General features: G+C 43.1%; 3 protein-coding genes across 3 annotated transcripts in view; all 3 read right to left on the reverse strand.

The window, feature by feature from the left end:
- LOC147251684 (collagen alpha-3(VI) chain-like) overlaps window positions 1–24,068 on the reverse strand; it is a 44,534-nt gene that overhangs the window by 11,064 nt on the left and 9,402 nt on the right. The window contains exons 2-11 of the mRNA XM_086221117.1: window positions 22,350–22,458; window positions 18,605–19,201; window positions 16,290–16,883; window positions 15,541–16,164; window positions 13,073–13,663; window positions 10,783–10,828; window positions 2,631–3,147; window positions 2,341–2,369; window positions 905–1,539; window positions 825–833 (exon numbers count right to left, since the gene is read on the reverse strand). Of these exons, the coding sequence (XP_086077243.1) occupies window positions 825–833; window positions 905–1,539; window positions 2,341–2,369; window positions 2,631–3,147; window positions 10,783–10,828; window positions 13,073–13,663; window positions 15,541–16,164; window positions 16,290–16,883; window positions 18,605–19,201; window positions 22,350–22,434 (3,727 nt within the window). The 5' untranslated portion in view covers window positions 22,435–22,458. The remainder of the gene's footprint in view (window positions 1–824; window positions 834–904; window positions 1,540–2,340; window positions 2,370–2,630; window positions 3,148–10,782; window positions 10,829–13,072; window positions 13,664–15,540; window positions 16,165–16,289; window positions 16,884–18,604; window positions 19,202–22,349; window positions 22,459–24,068) is intronic.
- Window positions 6,266–9,445, reverse strand: LOC147251686 (collagen alpha-3(VI) chain-like). Its single transcript, XM_086221096.1, has 4 exons — window positions 9,382–9,445; window positions 8,685–9,278; window positions 7,590–8,174; window positions 6,266–6,876 (listed from the first exon to the last, which is right to left on the reverse strand). Exons 1-4 carry the CDS (start codon window positions 9,443–9,445, stop codon window positions 6,266–6,268), a joined length of 1,854 nt encoding a protein of 617 aa, XP_086077222.1.
- Window positions 11,179–12,773, reverse strand: LOC147251687 (collagen alpha-3(VI) chain-like). The gene is made up of 2 exons (XM_086219519.1): window positions 12,367–12,773; window positions 11,179–11,978 (listed from the first exon to the last, which is right to left on the reverse strand). Exons 1-2 carry the CDS (start codon window positions 12,771–12,773, stop codon window positions 11,384–11,386), a joined length of 1,002 nt encoding a protein of 333 aa, XP_086075645.1. The 3' UTR covers window positions 11,179–11,383.

The following is a 24,068-nucleotide window of genomic DNA, read 5'->3' on the forward strand; positions in this document are numbered from 1 at the left end:
ATGCATCACTTTTTTGACTTATGAAGGTATAACAAGTCTGGTTGCCTTTAAATGCCAGAAAGAAGCTGGACTTGTGAACATACCCAATACAGTTGGTGATTCTGGGGTGACTTCAACAACTGCGTCCTCCACAGAGGACTGAAGTTCTTGTTGGACACTGGGAAGGTCTGTGAATTCAGACACCGATAGAACATAACTGGGATCGTGGGATATCTTCTGCATTTCTCTGCTGTCAGAGTTTCTGGTTCCAATCACAAAGGTCAAGACTCCCAGCTGTTTGAGAGCAGAAGCTGGTGCGTCGACACTGTCAAAAGACCTTCCACCACTTAAGAGTATTAGGACCTGCGGAACTTGTTGATCGCGCCTGCTTCCGGCAGAGGCAGTGAAGACATTGTCTCCCAAGTACTGGAGAGCTGCTCCGGTGTTGAGGGGACTGCCGCCTTTGTGCCTCATTCCTCTGACAGTGTCAAGGATCTGACCTTTGCTGGTGTACGTGTTCAGATAGAACTGGACTGTTGGATCTCGGCTGTACTGAACCACTGAGACACGGTCTTTGTTGTCATCCACACTAAGTGTCTCTACGACTCTTTGGACAAAGTCTCGCATTGCTGGGAATCCACTTCTAGTTCCATCAGATCCATCCAACAAGAACACAACATCCTTTCCTTCTGGTCGTCTGTCAACTAGGGTGCAAACAGTGTCAAAATATGAGGTTCTTATGTCAAACGTTTTGTGTGTCAACGTCACATGGTGAACGCTGACCCAACTGTTTCCAATTTACTCTTTTCATTCAAGTAAAACTGCCTTCTTGGAGCGGCTGTGGCTGACATCAACTTGAAAAAATACACTTTAGCATAGTACGCTTGGCATCCTACCATGATATCACAAAGTAAATATTTCTTACCAGTCACTGTTGGTGGCATGGGTGAGACCCTAACAGGCACTTTGCTCATGACAGAGGAGAGCTGTTCCTGGATCCTGGGGAGGTCATTGAAGTCAGTAACTGACAGAGCATAAGTCGGGTCATAGGATATCTTCTGCAGCTCTCTGCTGTCAGAGCTCCCTGTTCCGATGCCAATCACAACGATGCCTTGCCGTTTGAGGGCAGAGGCTGGGGTGTCTACGCTGTCAAAAGACCTCCCACCATTTAGCAGGATCAAGAACTGCGGAACACCTTCCAGGTGCCGACTCCCGGCAGAAGTGTTTGTAAAGATTTTGTTCCTGACGTATTGCAGGGCTGCCCCGGTGTTGAGGGGTCTGCCTCCTCTGTGTCTCAACCCTCTGACAGAATCTGCAATATTCTCTTTTGTGGTGTAAGTGTTGAGATAGAAATTGACCTCTGCATCTCTGCCATACTGGACCACAGAGACGCGGTCTTTGTTCTCTCCGATATTGAGTTTCTGCACCACTTTCTCAACAAAATCTCGCATGGCCGGGAAGCCATTCCTTGTGCCATCAGAACCATCCAGAAGGAAAACCACATCCTTTTTGTCAGTGTCAACTGAGAAAAGACAGCAGGAAAAGACATAAGAAAACACCCTTTGCAGACTCGACACTTGAGGAGTTTTTTTCTCCACGTTAGTATTGTCTTTGGACATGCTAAGGGCTGCTTCATGCGATTTAAAAATCACAGAGAGAACAGTAACACCAGTCTTTTATAGGAACATATGAAGCTACACTAATACCATGCATCACTTTTTTGACTTATGAAGGTATAACAAGTCTGGTTGCCTTTAAATGCCAGAAAGAAGCTGGACTTGTGAACATACCCAATACAGTTGGTGATTCTGGGGTGACTTCAACAACTGCGTCCTCCACAGAGGACTGAAGTTCTTGTTGGACACTGGGAAGGTCTGTGAATTCAGACACCGATAGAACATAACTGGGATCGTGGGATATCTTCTGCAGTTCTCTGCTGTCAGAGTTTCTGGTTCCAATCACAAAGGTCAAGACTCCCAGCTGTTTTAGAGCAGAAGCTGGTGCGTCGACACTGTCAAAAGACCTTCCACCACTTAAGAGTATTAGGACCTGTGGAACTTGTTGATTGCGCCTGCTTCCGGCAGAGGCAGTGAAGACATTGTCTCCCAAATACTGGAGAGCTGCTCCGGTGTTGAGGGGACTGCCGCCTTTGTGCCTCATTCCTCTGACAGTGTCAAGGATCTGACCTTTGCTGGTGTACGTGTTCAGATAGAACTGGACTGTTGGATCTCGGCTGTACTGAACCACTGAGACACGGTCTTTGTTGTCATCCACACTAAGTGTCTCTACGACTCTTTGGACAAAGTCTCGCATTGCTGGGAATCCACTTCTAGTTCCATCAGATCCATCCAACAAGAACACAACATCCTTTCCTTCTGGTCGTCTGTCAACTAGGGTGCAAACAGTGTCAAAATATAAGGTTCTTATTTCAAACGTTTTGTGTGTCAACGTCACATGGTGAACGCTGACCCAACTGTTTCCAATTTACTCTTTTCATTCAAGTAAAACTGCCTTCTTGGAGCGGCTGTGGCTGACATCAACTTGAAAAAATACACTTTAGCATAGTACGCTTGGCATCCTACCATGATATCGCAAAGTAAATATTTCTTACCAGTCACTGTTGGTGGCATGGGTGAGACCCTAACAGGCACTTTGCTCATGACAGAGGAGAGCTGTTCCTGGATCCTGGGGAGGTCATTGAAGTCAGTAACTGACAGAGCATAAGTCGGGTCATAGGATATCTTCTGCAGCTCTCTGCTGTCAGAGCTCCCTGTTCCGATGCCAATCACAACGATGCCTTGCCGTTTGAGGGCAGAGGCTGGGGTGTCTACGCTGTCAAAAGACCTCCCACCATTTAGCAGGATCAAGAACTGCGGAACACCTTCCAGGTGCCGACTCCCGGCAGAAGTGTTTGTAAAGATTTTGTTCCTGACGTATTGCAGGGCTGCCCCGGTGTTGAGGGGTCTGCCTCCTCTGTGTCTCAACCCTCTGACAGAATCTGCAATATTCTCTTTTGTGGTGTAAGTGTTGAGATATAAATTGACCTCTGCATCTCTGCCATACTGGACCACAGAGACGCGGTCTTTGTTCTCTCCGATATTGAGTTTCTGCACCACTTTCTCAACAAAATCTCGCATGGCCGGGAAGCCATTCCTTGTGCCATCAGAACTATCCAGAAGGAAAACCACATCCTTTTTGTCAGTGTCAACTGAGAAAAGACAGCAGGAAAAGACATAAGAAAACACCCTTTGCAGACTCGACACTTGAGGAGTTTTTTTCTCCACGTTAGTATTGTCTTTGGACATGCTAAGGGCTGCTTCATGCGATTTAAAAATCACAGAGAGAACAGTAACACCAGTCTTTTATAGGAACATATGAAGCTACACTAATACCATGCATCACTTTTTTGACTTATGAAGGTATAACAAGTCTAGTTGCCTTTAAATGCCAGAAAGAAGCTGGACTTGTGAACATACCCAATACAGTTGGTGATTCTGGGGTGACTTCAACAACTGCGTCCTCCACAGAGGACTGAAGTTCTTGTTGGACACTGGGAAGGTCTGTGAATTCAGACACCGATAGAACATAACTGGGATCGTGGGATATCTTTTGCAGTTCTCTGCTGTCAGAGTTTCTGGTTCCAATCACAAAGGTCAAGACTCCAAGCTGTTTGAGAGCAGAAGCTGGTGCGTCGACACTGTCAAAAGACCTTCCACCACTTAAGAGTATTAGGACCTGCGGAACTTGTTGATCGCGCCTGCTTCCGGCAGAGGCAGTGAAGACATTGTCTCCCAAGTACTGGAGAGCTGCTCCGGTGTTGAGGGGACTGCCGCCTTTGTGCCTCATTCCTCTGACAGTGTCAAGGATCTGACCTTTGCTGGTGTACGTGTTCAGATAGAACTGGACTGTTGGATCTCGGCTGTACTGAACCACTGAGACACGGTCTTTGTTGTCATCCACACTAAGTGTCTCTACGACTCTTTGGACAAAGTCTCGCATTGCTGGGAATCCACTTCTAGTTCCATCAGATCCATCCAACAAGAACACAACATCCTTTCCTTCTGGTCGTCTGTCAACTAGGGTACAAACAGTGTCAAAATATGAGGTTCTTATGTCAAACGTTTTTTGTGTCAACGTCACATGGTGAACGCTGACCCAACTGTTTCCAATTTACTCTTTTCATTCAAGTAAAACTGCCTTCTTGGAGTGGCTGTGGCTGACATCAACTTGAAAAAATACACTTGAGCATAGTACGCTTGGCATCCTACCATGATATCGCAAAGTAAACATTTCTTACCAGTCACTGTTGGTGGCATGGGTGAGACCCTAACAGGCACTTTGCTCATGACAGAGGAGAGCTGTTCCTGGATCCTGGGGAGGTCATTGAAGTCAGTAACTGACAGAGCATAAGTCGGGTAATAGGATATCTTCTGCAGCTCTCTGCTGTCAGAGCTCCCTGTTCCAATGCCAATCACAACGATGCCTTGCCGTTTGAGGGCAGAGGCTGGGGTGTCTACGCTGTCAAAAGACCTCCCACCATTTAGCAGGATCAAGAACTGCGGAACACCTTCCAGGTGCCGACTCCCGGCAGAAGTGTTTGTAAAGATTTTGTTCCTGACGTATTGCAGGGCTGCCCCGGTGTTGAGGGGTCTGCCTCCTCTGTGTCTCAACCCTCTGACAGAATCTGCAATATTCTCTTTTGTGGTGTAAGTGTTGAGATAGAAATTGACCTCTGCATCTCTGCCATACTGGACCACAGAGACACGGTCTTTGTTCTCTCCGATATTGAGTTTCTGCACAACTTTCTCAACAAAATCTCGCATGGCCGGGAAGCCATTCCTTGTGCCATCAGAACCATCCAGAAGGAAAACCACATCCTTTTTGTCAGTGTCAACTGAGAAAAGACAGCAGGAAAAGACATAAGAAAACACCCTTTGCAAACTCGACACTTGAGGAGTTTTTTTCTCCACATGTTAGTATTGTCTTTGGACATGCCAGGGCTGCTTCATGCGATTTAAAAATCACAGAGGGAACAGTAACACCTGTCTTTTATAGGAACATATGCAGGTACACTAATACCATGCATCACTTTTTGACTTTTGGACATTTGTCAACTGTGGAACACCACATTTAAGATACAGTAAGCTGCACATGTGAACTTCCTTCCTCATCAATGTCACATGCTGAAAGCTGCATTATCTCGTTTTCCAATTTACTCTTTATATTCCAGCAAAATTGCCTCACCATCATGGCAGACACTAATCTAAACTCATGGAACATAAATGAAAAACAAATCTAGCTTCTTCTGTGTCTATAAAACAATTTTTTCTTCCTTGCTACAAAATTTAACATTTAGTTGGCTTGTATCCTTTGGTCCACAGAAATTTTCCACTGCAATCACTTGATAGATTAACACAAAAAAATCTTTTCATTTCTGAACGTTCCCTTTCTCCATTCATAATCTCACTCATCAATAGATACATTTGTTTCCTCTCATTCATAATCCTCATAAATAAATTCTTACCAAGCATGTATGTGTTCTTACCTGTTTTGGTTTCATCCTTAACTGTCACTTGAATCAGATGACTCATCAGTCTTGGTTGAATATTCGGAAGATTTACAAAATCAGGGACTGAGTAGGCATGATTTGGGTCAGAAGAAATTAATTGCATCTCAGCTGAATTGGACATTCTTGATCCAATGGCAAATGTTACAACTCCTGCACTCTTAAGCATTGTTGCAGGGCCTCGTGGAGAATCTCTTGATCTACCCCCTGCCAATATGATAAGTATCTGCTTTGCTCCTTCGTGATGTCGCCCTCCAGCAGTTGGCACAAAGACATTATCCTTTACAAACTTGAGCGCCGCTCCAATATAATGTGGTCTTCCACCTTTTGGTTTGAGGTTTGCAATGTGGCCATGGACATCATCTCGTGTGTTGTAAGTGTTAAGATTGAAATTCAGTTCTGCATTGTTGCTATACTGTATGACAGCTACCTTATCTTTACCTTGGTCCAGGTTCAAGCTGTCAACCACTTTGGCAACAAATTCACGCATCGCACTGAATTTACTCCTGACATCATCCGAGCCATCAATGAGAAAGACAATGTCTCTGTTCATTGTGGAGCTTGAACCTACAACAGTCAACAACCATTTGTTAATTTAAAGTACAATCAAAGGCATTGGCAAGACATGTGATTCCTTCTTACTGAAACACCTTTACCAGGTTTGAATATGAAAAAATCATCACCATAAATGCAACTAAAATAAGATGAACAAGCTCAGTTTTACTCACCTACACCAGGGCTTACTGTGACTTTCTGAGATGCAATAACTGACAGCAACTTCTGTCTCACAAGAGGAAAGTCAGACATCTCCTTGATAAAATATTCTGCCCCAGGACTGTGTGCTAATTGTGCCATCTCCTGCCTATCAGCATTCATCACTCCAACACTGAAAAGGACAATTCCAGCATTTCTCACTCTATCCACTGGGTCGGAGACATCATCGTTTGACTTCCTCCCACTTAAGGCAATCAATACTTGTGGGACCCCCTGCTGGGCTCTGCTTCCAGATGAAGTTGTGAACACATTGTTCTTAACATAATCCAGGGCTATGCCTGTGTTCACTGTGGTCCCACTTTTCAGTTTTAGATTACTCAAATGATTCAAGACATCATCTTTGGTTGAGTACGTATTCAGGAGGAAATCGGTACTGGGCTCTGTGCTGTACTGAATCAAAGCAACTTGTACTTTCCTTGGCCCAATATCTGTTTGCTTGACAAACTCTTTGACAAAATTCCAAATTTGTCTTTCATTAACTTGCACATCGTCAGATCCACCAAGGAGAAAAACAATATCAGCCCTCTGGAGATCTAATTTTGTATCTGTGGACGTATCTGAAATGAATACAAACAAGCACTGTTATCTTTGCATCTGCCCACAAAAATTTTGACCTTATCCTGAGTATTTAATTAATCAATGTTTCTGTACAAAATTCAGGTTTGTCCATTTAGACCCACCCGATAAATTAATCATCTGATAATGGCCATTCAGATTAGTATCGCGTTAAGAGCATTCCCTCCTTGAGTGGCATGTCGGGATGTCATCACTGACATTCACTAACACTGTTGCTATGATGGCCCCCACCCCTTCCTCCATGCTTCTCAACCATCAGATTCAAATTTGGTTACTTCCAGGTTGCAAAAAGACAAAATGGTTCCAGGTAAAATGCTGAATGAGAGACTTCAAAACTGGTATCAGCAAACAAATGTGTGAAATTACACTAGGCTCCATCCACTAATTATATATGGTTGAGATTAACTTTGCTTGGACAACACTAAAATGAGGTTCACATGTAAGTTTCATTTTACTAATAAATGACAGTATGATGAGAAATTTGGCATTCTGCATTAATATTTTGACTTGAGAGTTTCACTATAGTTTGCTGATGGTACAATTGGAAATGTTGAGCCAATATTCTTGATATTTTTTCACCCATATATCTATATTAAGTCAATTATTTCAGTATCCACAGAAATACAGATTAATCTGTGATCTAATTTGGAAGACATTTGTGAGATTTCAAGCAAATTATTTTTGTACTTCTTACCAATAACAGTTGTTTGTTCAGAGGTTTCTTCAACGCCTTTCAATATGGCCTCCACAGATGGATGGATGCTTTGCAGACCAGCAAAGCTTGAGACATGAAAATAACGTGCTGGTGTGTAAGAAATGGTCTGCATTTCCAAAGTATCAGCATTCTTTGTTCCAATACTAATCGTCTTTATTCCATTTTCTTTGAGTGATTGTGCTGGTCCTCTAACATCATCCCCTGACCTGCCACCACTAAAAACAAACAGGTATTGAGGCACCAGCTCTGCACGTCGGCCTCCAACTGATGGGGCAAAGACATTGTCTTGGACAAACTCCAGTGCTTTTCCTATGTTCAGGGGTCTTCCCAACTTATGCCTCATTGTTCTAACAGAGTTGAGTGCATCATTCTTAGATGAATAAGAATTCAAGTAGAAGTTTGCTGTGGCATCACGGCTATACTGAACAACAGCCACTTGGTCTCTGTTGTCCTCAAGACTTAAATTTCCAATCACGTTTGCAACAAAGTTCCGTATCTCTTCAAAGCCATTCCTAGAGTCATATGATCCATCAATTAGAAATACCACATCATTTTTCTTTGAATCTGTGGTGAAGACAAAAATGTAAAAAGAAAAATCAGTTTTATTCAGAGCAGGTAAGTAGCTACAGTGAAATAATTGGCACAGGAATCATTGATTAACTTATCATTTTAAAGTCATATGTCTCCCAGAAAACGTAGTTCAACTTTTGAATAATCATAAATAGATATCTTGAGCTCACCAAGTTTCTTTTACTTCACTGATCATATGGCTGTATTAAGAAGACATGGATTACACCAAATGATGCACTTGAGAGTTTCTTAACAAGCATTTTTGGACAGTTTTGCGATTATAAGCAGCCAGTCTCCATTAGCTCCAAGCTAAATATACATGGCTGGTTCTTTTTGCATTCTGGAGTCAAAAAGTAATGCAAGAGGAAAAAGTTTCTTTGTGAGCTCAAGAGAACCAATTGAGAATACTTGAAGAATATACTGTTTGTGTTAAGTTTCTTGTTGAACTCCTTTTAGCGACATATCTTAGCAAAAGAGGCAGAAATACAGCACAAGACATCTTACCGAAATCCTTTGTTGTAGCAGTTTCCTCTACATGTTGGGAGGAATCCCCCAATAGAGACAACACCTCTTGCTTAGCAGAAGGAAGCTGCTGATAGTCAGTGATAGAGAGTGCATAACTGGGTTCATGTGATATTGTCTGAAGCTCTAGGGTGTCAGCATCAGTTGTTCCAATTGAAAAAGAGATGACACCCATCTCTTTTAGCATTCTGACAGGGGTTCTGATGTCATCTCCAGATCTGGCACCACTTAGTACAATCAGTATTTGTGGAACTCCATCTAGAAGTCTGCTTCCTGAGGCAGACGTAAACACATGGTCTCTCACGTACTGGAGTGCTGTGCCGATGTTGAGAGGGTTACCTCCTTTGTGACGTAGACCTCTTACTGCATCAAGAACATCATCCTCTGAGGAGTAACGTCTCAAGTCAAAATCAGTCTGTGCAGTGTTGCTGTACTGGATGACAGCCACGCGATCTCCGTTCACATCAATTGATCGCTCTGCCACTATGCTTTGCACAAAATCTTGAATATATGAGAATCGTTGTTGAGAATCATCAGAGCCATCAAGTAAAAAAACAATGTCTCTTTGGTTGGTATCTGTAACCACACAAGCATTTTAAGAATCACATTTGTGATCAACCTTTTTAATTCCTGCAAATGTTCAGTAACACAATGTGCACAACCTTCTCAATGTAGTTACAACCATCTTCAATGCAGATTTCAAAATCTGATGCATTTGTGATCTGAGGGCCAGTCAATCCCATAGTATCCCTCTCTTAGAATGCTAGTCTATGTCAACTGGACAGTACACAAGGGTTGTGCACACAGTGTGGTGTCTTGTCATTACAGTCTTACCGTGAGATGCTAGCTTGATTGCTCCACCCAAAGTTCCCCCTGAACTGATGGCAGAAAATATTTCTTGTTCAACACCTGAAGTGTCACTGAAATCTGCCACAAAGAAAGCTCGACTGGCTTCCTGTGAAATAGATTGAATCTCAAGGGTGTCCGCATTCTTTGTCCCCACCACAAATGTAGTCACAGCAAGTCCTCTCAGGTTCTGTACAGCCCCTCTGACATCATCACTGGATGTTCCACCAGTTAAGATGACCAAAATCTGAGGAACACCCTGTTGGTATCGACTCCCAGAGGATGATGTGAAAACATTATCCTTGATGTATTGGAGGGCGACACCAGTATTGAGGGGTTTGCCACCTTTATGCCTCAGCCTTTGCACAGCATCAGCAACATTCTGCTTTGTTCTGTGCGTGTTCAGAAAGAAATCAACTGAAGGTTCATTGCTGTGCTGCACCACTGAAACACGATCGTTGTTCTCATCCACATGAAGCTTCTCCACCATTCTCCCAACAAAGCTGAGCATTGCCTCAAATTTATTTTGCATTTCATCAGAAGCATCCAGTAAAAAGACAATATCACGTTGAATGGACTCAGTTTTATCTGTTGAACCTTTGACAGACAAAAGGGGGATAATCAGAGTTGCACAGACAATTAGAAAAGAGACAGACGGCAGACAGAGATATTAAGCTTACCTATTACTTTCTGTTGTTCTTTTGCTGGTTGTCGAGGCACCCTTTTCACAAATGATACAAGTTGCTGATGGATGCTCCCAATATCATCAAAATGCCGCAAAGAGAAAGCATAGGATGGGTTGTCGGCAATCATTTGGAGCTCGAGAATATCGGCATCCCTCGTACCAACACAGAGTGGAACAATTTTCTCTTGTTTTAGCGAAGCAGCAGCACTTGCAACGTTATCGGTAGATCTCCCTCCACTCACCAAAATTAATACTTGAGGAACGCCTTCTTGACGCCGACTCCCAGAGGAGTTAGCGAAAGCATTTTTCCTGACAAAGTCAAGAGCTGCCCCGGTGTTGAGAGGCCTGCCACCTTTATGGATCAACTGCTGGACAGCACTAAGAACATCCTGCTTTTCTGTGTAGGTGTTCAAACGGAAATGGATCAGGGGATCTCTGCTGTATTGGATAACAGACACCCTGTCTTTGTTCTCACCAACACTCAGTGCTTCCACAACTCTTTGGATAAAACCTTGAATAGCAGGGAAGCCATTCTGTGTGAAATCTGACCCATCCACCAGAAACACAATGTCTCTTTGTGGGGACTCTAATTCAACTAGAAAAGAAGAGGAAAACCATGTTTAGGAATCTGACATATAGATACACAAGTTAGAAAAAAGTGGTGAAATGAACATATAATTTATTACAGGATTGCCATAGCTTGCAGTTGGTAAAATATTTTTGTGCAAAATATTTAAGCCGGAACATTTCAGAGAAACTTCAGAATGAAGTAATTATGACAAATCGGAAAGCGGTCAAAGGTCAGGATCACAATCCTCTGTCACAAATGAACTTGAAGAATGGAAAAAAGATTTCAATCTTCTTCAACTCTAAATATTCAGTCAATGATGTGACAATCATTGGCTCAAGGAAGAGCTTTAGAAAGAGAGAACATTCACTGTCAGAAAAGACTCTTTAGGTACCTAAGAGAAAAAGGACAAGCCAAACAAGAAATGGCATGACCAGCAAACATGTTGCCTCTAGCCAGTGCTAACATGAAACTGATCAACTGAGATTCCACAGAAGATGATGCAGTTTCATTGAATTTCAAAGAAGGGAAGGCTCATGTCCAGAAACATGAGCAAGGGTCAGTTTGATTCTCAAGTAGGAATCAGTGACTCTTCTTACCCACAAAATGGGGATGTTCAACTTTTACTTCCGCCTTCACAAATGCCGCTATCTCTGGCTGAATTGACAAAAGTTCACCAAAGACAGGCAGGTTGAAGATGAATCTAGGGGAGAAGGCAATTTTCTTTAGCTCCTTCTGCTTAGCATTTTTCATTCCAATGGCAAAAGCCAGAACACCCCTTTGTTTTAGGTCAGATGCAGCTTCAGAGACATCATCGCTGGATTCGCCACCAGTCAGCAGAAACAGAATCTGAGGGACTCCTTCCATACGTCTGCTTCCAGATGCAGCAGAGAAAACTTCATCTCGTACAAACTCTAGTGCAGCTCCAGTGTTCCGAGGTCTTCCACCTTTATGACGAATACTTCTTACCGCATAAATGATAGCCTTTTTGGAGCGATGAGTTTGCAGGCCAAAATTAACACTGGCGTCATCACTATACTGTATGACAGCCACTCGAACCTTATCGTCATCAATGTCGAGCTCTTCCATCAACCTTCTGATGAACTGTCGGAAAGCTGGAAGACCATTTCTGGAGTCATCTGTCCCGTCAAGGAGAAAAACGATGTCCCTCTTCATGCTTCCTGTGTCAATAAGGCGATACATGGATGAATAGGAAGCGAGGGTCAAGTGTTCCCGACACTCATGCATCTTTATCAGCATGAGCAAGGTGGAAGCTCAGAGACAAAATCTGAGCAAGAAAGATGAGCTCAGAAAGTTTTATTTTAATTTGAAGAATGAATGGTGATGTTTGTCAGCTCATCTTCAAAGACATATCAAAGTTTGAAAGTGGATGAAGGAAAGAATGAGAGGCTGAACAGTTTAGATAAAAGTGAGAATAACGACAGGATGGTGAGGAAAGGTGCCAGGATTCAGAATAATGTGTCATAACTCATTAGATATTCAACAATAATCTCATTCCATAGAGTACATTTATTATTCTTAAGATGAATGATGTGTGTTAAAACGTGGTGTCCTTACCTACGAAGTCAGTTACTTCAGTCATGATGGCTTCAGCATCTTTGTTTGTGGTCAGTTTAGCAACAATTTGAGACTGGATTGATAGTAACTTGGAGAAATCAGTGACCTTGTACATGAAACTAGGATTGAAAACAATCATTTCCAAATCTGAAAAACCGGCATCTCCCGCGCCAACTCCCACTGACACAATATCATGCTCTTTGAGAGCAAACGCCGGGCCTCTCACAGCATCAGTGGATGAATGGCTACTTAGAAGAATTAAAATCGGTGGCACACCTTTGAGTCTTCGGCTGCCATTGGAGGAAGTGAAGACACTGTGTCTTACAAATTCGAGAGCTCTGCCAATATTAAGGCGCCTCCCACCACTGTGCCTCAAGTTAGCTATAGCAGTCATGACATCAATCAAAGACTTGTGAGAATTCAGATGAAAGCTGACTCTTGGGATATCAGCAAACTGAACCACAGACACGCTGTCTTGGTTCTCCTCAACAGAGAGAAGCTTCACTATGCTCTTAACAAAGCGTTTTATCTCTGGGAATCCAGTTCTTGTATAATCAGAGCCATCCAGTAAGAACACAATATCTCTTTTTGCAGCATCATTTTGTACTGCGATACAACAAATAAGATTCAGCTACACCGATAACACCAAAAGCAGCAAGTCCAACACGCCAGCAAGGAAGGAAATTTTCTTACCTTCACGTAGGACGATCTCAAGTTGTTCCCTCGGGAGGCTTACATAGCTGTTGAGCTTTTGTGGTACGCTGCTAAGTTCACTGAATTCCCTCACAGTGAAGGCAAATGAAGGGTTGTGTGAAATTTCCTCAATCTGCTTTCGGTCCGCATCCTTGACACCAACACCGAACGGTACGACACCCTCCGTCCTCAGCACTCCGGCAGGTTCCTTCACGTTATCCCTGGATCGGCCTCCAGTCAACACAATCAAAAACTGAGGGACATTTTGTGCACTTCTGCTGCCATAGCTCTCAGACAAGATGACGTCCCTCATAAATTTCAGAGCAGATCCGGTGTTCAGACTACGTCCTCCAGCCAGTGTCATTCCGTTGACAGCACGTAACACCTCATCTTTGGTTTTGTAAGTGTTGAGGTAAAAGTTTGGTGTTGGCTTCTCGCTGTGTTGAACCACTGCAATTCGCACCCTGTCAGCCCCAATGTCAAGAGGTTCAATGACCTTCATGATAAAATCCCGGATGTAAGCAAAATCTGATCGAACACTGTCTGTGCCATCAATGAGGAAGGCAACATCCCTTTCAGCTCCAGTCAAAGCTGTGAAAAACCAGAAAATAAACAGAGAATAAGCTTTACTATTCAAACTTACCCTTAGCAATGATAATGACATCAAATTACTCCAGTTTGCCAAAACATTCTGCTAAAACTTTACTCCCGACATTTTTCAATGTTTCACATTTCTGCAAGTTTCTTTTGATCAATATACATACTGAATTTATTTTCAGGAAATAACTGTACCATTTTTCATTGTGAGCCAATTGAAAATGCTTGAAGATGAATGGAGATATAGCAAGCCGATCTCACAGTAATTATAATACTATAATATTACCTCTATAAGTATCATGGCATTTTTTTAAAGTCTCATATTGCCTCCCTGGAGCCTATTTTTAACCTGCATTAATAAAATGAGGGTTGTGACATTGGTGACAGAGTCACTATTTAAAATGAGGAGACGTTGTAGTGGTAGAATCAGACACGTAGCTACTTTCGAACTACTTTCCTGACTGGGAGCAGTGATTTGACGCAGCACCTCCAAAGCTCCACTGGAACTTGGGTCAACAGAACCAAACGTTTGTTGAGGACTAGAAGAGCGACTGCTGCTACTGATCATGAGGAGGAGGAGGATTCCTGCTGGACACACCAGCATCCTGGAACTGAGCTAGCTGATGCTAACACTTCCCACCCTCTACCAGCCACTGGGCTAAGCTAACTATCCTGGACCTGAGCTAGCTGATGCTAACACTTCCCACCCACTACCAGCCATTGGGCTAAGCTAACTAGCCGGGACCTGAGCTAGCTGATGCTAACACTTCTCACCCACTACCATCCATTGGGCTAAGCTAACCAGCTTGGACCTGAGCTAACTGACGCTAACACTTTTCACCCACTATCATTCATTATGCAAAGCTTACTAGTGAAGGTTCCAGCTTCCTAGGGTCTCTATATTCTTGTCTGGCTTTGAGGATGATAAATAGGCACATTTTCCCCAAAAGCTAGCATGTTCCTTCAACATCAATTGGCATACTGGTGGAATGTAATTTGTTAAATATATCTGGCACCAACATGGATACAATGTCAGTGTACATCATTGATAATTCTTATTCAAGGTGGACACCACAACTTCCTGGTTCAATAATATCATGTGACCAGTGGTTGCTGTTGTTGTTGTAGTTGTTAAAACATGAGTTATGTCAGAGGATCTCTTATGAGCATCACTAGTTGCACCTGTGGTGATCTCCCTCAGTTGAGTCTCCAGAGAGTTTGTAGTTCCATTCACTTTGTTTTTGCTTCCTGCACAGCGACTCCTAAAAGTGCCCTTGCCAGAACCAAAAGGGCCCCATTTAATCTTTTGTGTATTTCTGTGGACTGCGCAGTTTTTCTATTTAGTTTCCCACTTATTAACCCCAGGTTTTATTTTTCAAGAACTGTGTTTTGGGGACACATTACTATTTTGGCTTGTCCAGGATTTAAGCCCAGGACCACTTACAGTAAGAGTGAGAATCATGCCCCTGCAGGGTGAATTACTTCACATGGACAACCACAAAGGTGCCTGTGGCTCCACATCAGCTGGCAGGCTGGGCTGGTGGCTGATACCAACACTGGACTTTACAGCTGGAGAAATTATTGTAACTGACAATTTTTCGTCAATAATCTCCACCAAATGTTTTTTTTTTTTGGCTGAACCTGCCCAGATTGTTATTGTACTGGCACATCCTAATATGCATTTCTAACAGTGAATTTAAGTCAAATAGCTGTTGTATAAATGTATAACTCAACATTTCTAAGTACCAACAGAGTTACGGTATTTAACCAGGGATTTTGTGGTGCTGGCATTTGTACTAGCACCACAAAATGAAGTGTGTAAAACATCTGGTACTTTCACATACCATCAGGTAGGAAAGTATAAAACTCACCAGGTTCCTCTGGGAACGTTGTTATATCTGTATCTCCAACAACTGTGATCAACTTTGACATGATTTGTTCAGCCATAGCGGGGAAATAAGTGAAGCTGCTTTCGTGGTAAGCCAAGTCTGGAACAAAGGCAACTGATTTCAGCAAGGCAGCATCCGCTTGCCCAGAGCTGACAGTGAAGGTCAAAACACCAGCCAGAGCCAATTTATCAGCCACTTTTTTGACCTCATCCTGGTATGGACCACCTGTGATCAAGACCAACACCTGCTGGACTCCCTGCTTCCTGCGTGACCCTGTTGATGGCTGGAACATGTTGATAAGGGCATAGTTCATTGCAGCTCCTGTATTCAGAAATGAGCCTCCAGTCAGCCTAAGCTGAGAGATCTTATCCACAACGTCTTGTCTGCTGCTGTAGCTGTTTAAATAGAATTCGATTTTGGGACGTTCAGCAAACTGCAGGAGGCCAATCTGGACCCTGTCAGGACGCACGTCGAGCTGATTGACCACGTTGATCATGAAGTCTCGAACATAGGGCCAGTTCCCGCTGCCAATGTAGTTTGAGCCATCCACAAGGAAGACAATGTCTCGTAATACTTTTTGAGTTTGCACAGTGGTTATCTCCACAACTGAGGAAAAGAAAAAAGACAGACAGTAAGTTACATCTGTGATCTCTAATCTGGGATCTATAAAACATCTTAACACTCAATTTATTGAAACTAAATTCATTTATATTTAGAGAAGAAAGCCTTACTTGGCTCTGTAGGCCCCTCAGTCACTACCACTCCAGCAAGAGTGGAAAGCGCAGTAATAACTGCCTTGGGGTTGCGAAGCAGTACGCGGAAGTCCTTCAGCATGAACACAACACTTTCGGCAAAGGCTATCTGCTTCAGCTCTGTCTCATCAGCATTCTTGGAGCCAGCAGCCAGGGTCAGTACGCCCATCTGCAGTAGGGCCCTTGCAGGTTCCTCCACTCGGTCACTGGACTTTTTAGCGGTCATCAAGAGCACCAGCTGGGGTACCCCTTGTGCGATACGACTGCCCTTTTCAGGCCGCAGCATATTTGTCCGAACAAAGTCTAAGGCTGCTCCGATGTTGACTGTCTGTCCAGGTCGTGGTTTAATTCTGCCCAAAGCAGCAGTTAGCTCCTCCCTGGATCCGTAGGAGTTGAGGTCCATCTCAAGTCGAGGAACGTTGCCGAACTGGGCCAAACCCACTTGGACCTCATCTGGCCCAATTGGCATGATGTCAACAAACCGCTTGATGAACTCACGCACAGAGTTGATAATGGTTGCCCCCATCGTGCTATCAAGGAGGAAAATGATGTCTCTCTTTCCAACTGCCAAAGCTAACAAGAAAAGAGGACACATAAATGAAAGAATAACAGCTGATTTGTCCACAACAAAGCCCACTAAAGATATTCTATGATGGACACTAGCCTGGACTTCTATCTCTGAAATCATTACCTTTTCCATTGGTGGTATGTGTATAGACAATTCCACAAAACCCAAGGTACAGGGTGTAGGCCAATTACTTAATAAACAAAATTTGCAATTAAATGTTGGTATTAAAATTTGACTTCAAAAATAAAGTGCCACAGGGATGAGGTATATTTGTAACCTAGCAGGAAGTTAGCGTCAATATGGTTTCCCTTGACCAAAGGCCAATAGTATTGTTAAAGTGGATTTTCCATCATCGCCAAAAAATTAGGTATGTTCCCAACAGAGTTTTAGGAAATTTAAACAGATGTACAAGTGCAAAGGTATTGTTATGCTGTGGTGAGCTATACCTTGGACGCATGATTTCAAGCTCACTTACACTGGCTTTGCCCTTCTGCTTTTGATGTGACAAAGTTTGTAGCATTTAGCAAGTTGAATACATGTAGAAGCTCATTTTAACCACTGATCATATTTCAGGTATTTACCCAAAAAAAACTTTCAAAAACCGATTGACTTGGAGACAATGGAACTGAACATTTGACGATGCTAACTTCTGTCCAATGTTTAGGACTCATTCCTGCATCACTTTTTACTGGGACTTTACATGGCTGATACATTTAATTGCGCTTCCAAAAATCCCTGATCTATTCTGTATCAGTCTGTAAAAAAAAGAAAAACATTATAAAAAGCCTTTTAGGAAGCAAGTCTTTACCCCTGATCTCATACTTTGAACCCTACCTTCTAAAAAGACACACAAAAAATTCTACACCTAATTAAAAACCTCTTAAAAGCTTTAAAAAAATTAAATATGCAGTTTAGGGGAAATGTATTGTAAAACCTGTATCCAAATAGCATTTTTTTCTTTGTCAGCGCCATAGAAAAGTATGCCGCATGTATATCCATTTCTGTGACAACATTTAATTTCAACTCTCTTAGATGGACAAGAATCATTCTTAAACATCTATTCTTAAAATGTCTTTGATGGAAATTTTTTTGTCTCCACAACCCCAGACTGACACAAAGCCGTTATCATACTTTGTGTGGATGAGCTAAATAATGGTGATGCCCCGCAATAGTGGTTGCAAATGGGAGATCGTGTTGGAGTCAGAGACATCAGTATGTTGAAGAACAACTCCTTTAAATGTTTGGTGGGAAAATCACTCGAGCTCAACCAGGGAAACTGTAAATGCGTCTAATATATGGACAGGTGGCTGAAACTAAGCAACGAACCCAGTGCTGCTCTGTAGAAGCACCCAGAGCAGCTGCACAAAACATAACTGACACAGAAAAACGCTATCTGGACACAGGCCATAAAGTAGTGAAGCTCCTGCAAATTTCCATGTCTTGATAGGCCATATGTTCACCATTATGCTGTTTACATTTACAACAGAATAGTTGAGGTTTACTGAGGCAGCAAACAAAGGAGATGTCGCGCTCCTCATTTTCACTACCATCAGTTCTAAGTTAAAAAATATTAATTGTGATTGAAATTAAGGCAATTTAAAATTGAGGCACGCTCATATCTTACTGTGCAGACTAGATTACTTTCATTAGAACTTTCTGGAAATGAAAAACAAGTGCCCCTGCACCACCACAATCCCCCACCAACATTTACAGAGAAGTTACATACCTTCTGTAAACTCAGTCTGAACTATAATGGTGCGCTGGACCACCCCGTTAATGTACGGGAGCAGCTGGTCACCCATGTTTGCCACTGTTCTGAAATTAGGGGCCGACAGGACAAAACTTTTATCCGTGGCAACTGCTTCCAGATCTGCAGCGGCGGAGTCACCAATCGCCATGCCAAATGTGATAACGCCAGCCCTCTTAAGGGCCCGGTCACCAGCACCAGTATCATCCGTGGATGCCCCAGCACTGATGACCACCACCATCTGGGGTACACCCTCGTCTGCCCTGCCCCCAACGTTTTGGCTCAAAAGGCTCTCAGCCACTTCCTCCAAGGCGACGCCCAGGTTAGATTCATCACCCCCTGAGTAGGCGAGTCCCTTCACAGCCTCCAGGACTGATGCTTTGCTGTCATAGCTATTAAGATAAAACTTTATCTCTGGGCTGGAGTTGTACAGGACTAAGGCCACCTGAACAGTGTCCCTGCCCACATCAAGGCGCTCAATGATTCTCAAAGCCAAATCACGCATGTATGGGAAGTTTGCTGCTCCAACGTTCTCTGATCCGTCAATTAAGAGTACTAGGTCAGCAGAATCTTGTGCTTTAAGGAGAGAGAGAGAGAAAAAAACACAACAAAATGGAACTTGTGAAAGTGTTAACAGTGAAACAGAGACAAAAAAGGATGTGTGGTAGAACATCATCACATGTGTCAAGTAACATTCAACGTGAACAATCAAGAACAACATTGCAAAACACATTATACTGCATGTAGGCTGAACCAAGGAGACTTCCTTCCTTTTCAGTGGATTTCTACGCGAAGCAAAGTTAGTCTACGCGGTTACTCTATTTCCTCTAGCATAAAACGGTTCATCAGTTTCAGAAGACTAACAATCTCTTCTATTACTAACTTTTAACAAAGGGATGAGGTACTTTTTAAGACCACTGTTTTCATAAACATGTTGAAATTCAGCAGCACTGTATTCACTCATGCTTTTATTTCATTAAAAAATTACATATATATGTATATATATATATATATATATATATATATACATATATATATATATATATATATATATATTAAGCAAAGGGACCTGCAAGTTCGAAAATGCTACCTTTGTTTTTGGTTCAGGACTTCCTGTTCCACGCTATTAAAATCTCTATTAACAGAATGCAGGATTTGTAGGCTGTAAGCGTTCTGGTTTCTGTTTCTTAGTTTGACTGACCAGTAACGTCTGAATAGACTTTGATGGTTGGAGTCCATGTTGACTGTTTTTTGGAGCCTTTATCCAGCATTTAACCACCATCGGAATTTTGGAAAGCATCTTCCCAAAGTTAGATTAAATGATGGATTTGTGTCACTAAATGAATAATGATTAAAAAAAATCAAACAAACATTTTGACTTCTTGTTATAAAAATGATAGCTGCGGTGAAACCAGAGTTGCTCCACTGTGAAGCCAAACTGAGAACACTTTAATTGTACATAGATACACGTTGTTTTTTCACCACCAGGTTTTTCATATGAATGTCTCTGTTGTGTTCAGCCATCCCATGCAGACTCTTGTTATAGACCTCAGGTAAAGTGACCAGTCATGACCCTGTGGCTCAGCCTCTACACCTGCAAGAGCCGTACTACTTGAGAACTTCTAATTCTTTTAAATTAGCAAAAAGCTGCCTAATAATATGCATTTAGAACTCCTCCTCAGTTGAATGTATCTTTGGCCACGTAAAACGTTCTCAAGGTACTTCCTCTGCAGGTCAAGGATAAGTCCAGGCAGGTTCATCACTGTTTCAAATACACAATATTGCACATATTTAACACATATAGACATTGTGACTAATAAAGACAAACACACATGTGCAAGACACATAAGCAGTGTTGCGTGGTTAGCAGCTGTTAAAAGCTCACTGATTGATTGAGGTGTTACGGTTGAAGGACTGAGTTCTCTTCACTGGTTCCTGAGGAAATGTTGTTAATCTGAGGACAAATGTCTGGATTAGAGGATTTGAGTCTACTGATACAAACGGACCCTGCAGCAACATCATGGGATCTTTCGTAAGTTGTAATTTGATGAGGCTCATTTTTTTGGTTCACTGGGGGGCAGTCATGCCCAGCACTCCGTAAAGGGTTGTAAAAGCGGACAGGAGTTAATTTCAGACCCTGTTAAAAATTAGTCCACCTCAAGGGAGCTTGAATCATCACTTTTTAGCAGATGGCCACTGAGAGTTGTAACATTTCACATTCTTTTCTGCGACGCTGAAAGCTAAAACATTTCTATTAGACTCTGACCTCTCCTGTTACACCGTCATGTTATTCCTTAAAATATTTCAGTGAAAATCCTAGGAAATTAAAGTCTAAAGAAGTGCCAGCCTGGCGGGGAGTGAGCTCAGGTACAGCAGGCTGGCCTGCTCTGTTATATTGGTGGTTAATGGCCATCACTGGTAGTTAATGGCCATCACCAGATGAACACAAGACTTCCTGGCTCGAGAGAAGCCTTTGCGTTTTGGCTGGAATGTTTAAACCAAAATGGTGGCCCACTTTTACGTTAGATGGGGAGGGAAAACCCCTTGTTAAATAAGACAAACAGGTGATGTTAATTTTGCAGGTGGGCAGTGAAAGGTTATTGTGGTTAAAGTATAAAAGTATAAATCAGTCACGGTCATGTGCAGCAGCGTCTTCCTGCACATGTAGACACATTAGTATGGTAGTGACACGGGTCCCATTTCATTACCTGTCCCTCCAGCCACAGGGGCCTCATTCGCCACAGGAGCGCCCCCTGACTGGGTCACCGCGATGCAAAGCCCCACTACTAAATCTTGAGTTATATTCCGTAAGGTCAGGAAAGAGTCTACACTGAACACATGAGTCTCATGGGGCTGGCTAGCCATCTCCCTGAGCTCCCAGTCCACCGCATCCTGAACGCCAACAGCAAACACCTCCACGCCTGCCAGCTGCAGCACCTTCGCTGGCTCAGCCACGTCATCCTGGGACCGCCCGTCTGTCAGCACCACCACCACCTGAGCCACCCCCTCACTGGCCCGGCTGCCTGATGCACTGTTCAGGTGGGTGCGGATCAGATATTCCAGGCCCAAGCCCGTCCGGGTGCCCCCACCACGATAAGACAGAGCCTTGATGTGCTCCAGGACTCTCTGGGTGGTTGGGTAGTGGTCGAGCTGGAACTCAGTTTCAGGTCTGGTACTGTACTGGATGAGGGCGAACTTAAACCGCCCCCCTCCGACATGGTGCAGTGCTTGAATCACGCTGTACAGAAATTGTCTGACATGCTCAAAGTTCTCCTGTCCCATACTCCACGAGGAATCCACTAGAAAGTACACATCTGCTGCCAACCCGTGAGCGCAATCTTCAAAAGAGAAAATGTGGTGTTTGGAGGGAAGAACTGAAGACCGTTGAAAAGAAGCTCTGAGTAACAATGTGGTGTCCAATCACTTTTGACAGCACCACTCTGCTTTAACTCCTGCATTTGTCATGCTAAGCTACACACTTTCCATCCCTGTTTAAATTATCATCATAGTGGATCATCAATCAGCAAGAATGCTCATTTGAAGAGAAGAATATATACATTCTTTTTAGTTTTTGTCTTTTTTACGAAGGACATTTGTTCAGTTTCTACTCTTCAGTGTTTCAGATAAACTCTTTTACAACTTCAACTAAACTCTGAGCATCGCTGACAACTGGAAGAATCATGACTGGCAGAAATGCGATCAAGTTCAACTTGGTCCAACTTACCTTCCTGAGCGTTGAGTTGAGGAAGAATTCCTGCAAACAAGATGCCCAGAAGAGCACACAGCGGCAACAAGCCATGCCTCCCCATCTTCAAAGGAAAAAAGAGGGACACCTGAAAGCAGAAACAGAACAACTGTCATAAATTTGAACGTCATTATCAGAGTGTCACTGTAGCAGCTGCCAGTCGTGTCCTTTCACTGATGTGTCTGTACTGAAGTCTAGTCTCATCAATAGGAGGCCGGACGAATGCTGCCAATATCACAATATCACATTCAAGGTGCAAACAGAACAATAACAGCACACGTAAAAACAGCCAGACATGACAGTCAAACCTGCAGAGACAAAAGTCGGGACAAGTTCATGTCAGTGAAACAATGAGAAGGATTTCACAACTCCAGGTATTTGCTCTGCCAATCACGAGATGGAGCCCTGACAGACCCGCAGTCCCTACATTTGTCAAGGTCACACGGTACCGGGGAACAAAGCCAGAGAACGCAGAGCGCTTCTCACAAAAATATGGTGGTTGCTTCCCCCCGACATCTGCGTGTCACAGTGACCTTTGACCTCTAACATCTTGATTAATTCATCCTTGAGTCCCAGTGGTTGTTTGTGGAAAAATAGATGAGCAACATCTCGAGCTGTAATTTTGAGCTAATGAATGTTCCTCCAGTGACCCGGCTGGTTCCTCCAAGGCTGCAGGTGGATCCCACCTGGGGTGTCGAGTTTTTCAAACTCTCTCATGTTTCCACGAACCTCAAGAAACAAAACCTCTGAGGATTTTTCAAGGAGCGAAGTGTTGAGACATCCACATGAGGGTCCACATGATGAGTACTTTTACTTCAACAGTGCTAATATGTGCTGGTGTACCATTGTCAGATAAACATGTCATAGCATGAGGGAACAATAACAATGAAAAATCTTTTTATAGTTTCAGTGATGAAAAATGTGAAATATGATCACAATGAGTCCAAAATAAAGTGTGTTTATTCTTCAGTTTTTAAAACGCTTGTGACGATGGGACTGCGATATTCACCATGCGGATAAATGGTCAGTCGAGTCGACTGTCACAGTTTGGTAAACCAGCGTCTCTGGAGGTTGTTCTATATGAGGACTCGCGCAGCTCTGTGCCTCTAAATATAACAAGAATATCGCATCAGCTTCTTTCTCTGGAACAAAGAGTCCAAACCACAGCAGAGTCAAAGATACACTTCCTGGTGGCCTCTGTAGTACCCACGAGAAAATGAGTTCCCCTTTCTAGCAGTGTTTCCCAATCTGGGGCCTTGTGTATTGACGTGCTACTGGTGTGGCACCAGTGGGGGCGCTGCAGCACAGACCAGCAGTGGGCCTAGGATGATCAGAACCACCTGTTCAAACTGCCACAGCACTAATTAACTCCACCTGGCAGCAGCACAACTCTCCATCCGGGAAAATGATCTGTTCCTACGAGGGGTGTTGGACTGGAAAGTCCCCTCACACACAGCGGGTTGCCTCTACCCAGCCGGATTCTCCTCCATTGTTATTTCTAGTCATGTGACAGGAAACGTGGCTCCATAACGGCTCCATACGTTCAGCACAGGGAGAACGAGTGTATACGGGCTATTTATCTAACCTCGAGCACAAAAATATCACATCTTATTCGATCACTTTTAATTAAATGTAACTTTACACTCTCAGTCGCCACGTCGACTTTATACTTCAGTCGAGGCAAACCATCACTAAGCC

The sequence above is a fragment of the Aulostomus chinensis genome, chromosome 12, assembly GCF_037954235.1.
Source record: "Aulostomus chinensis isolate RoL2024-O1b breed Wild chromosome 12, RoL_Achi_v1.0, whole genome shotgun sequence".
Lineage (NCBI taxonomy): Eukaryota > Metazoa > Chordata > Actinopteri > Syngnathiformes > Aulostomidae > Aulostomus > Aulostomus chinensis.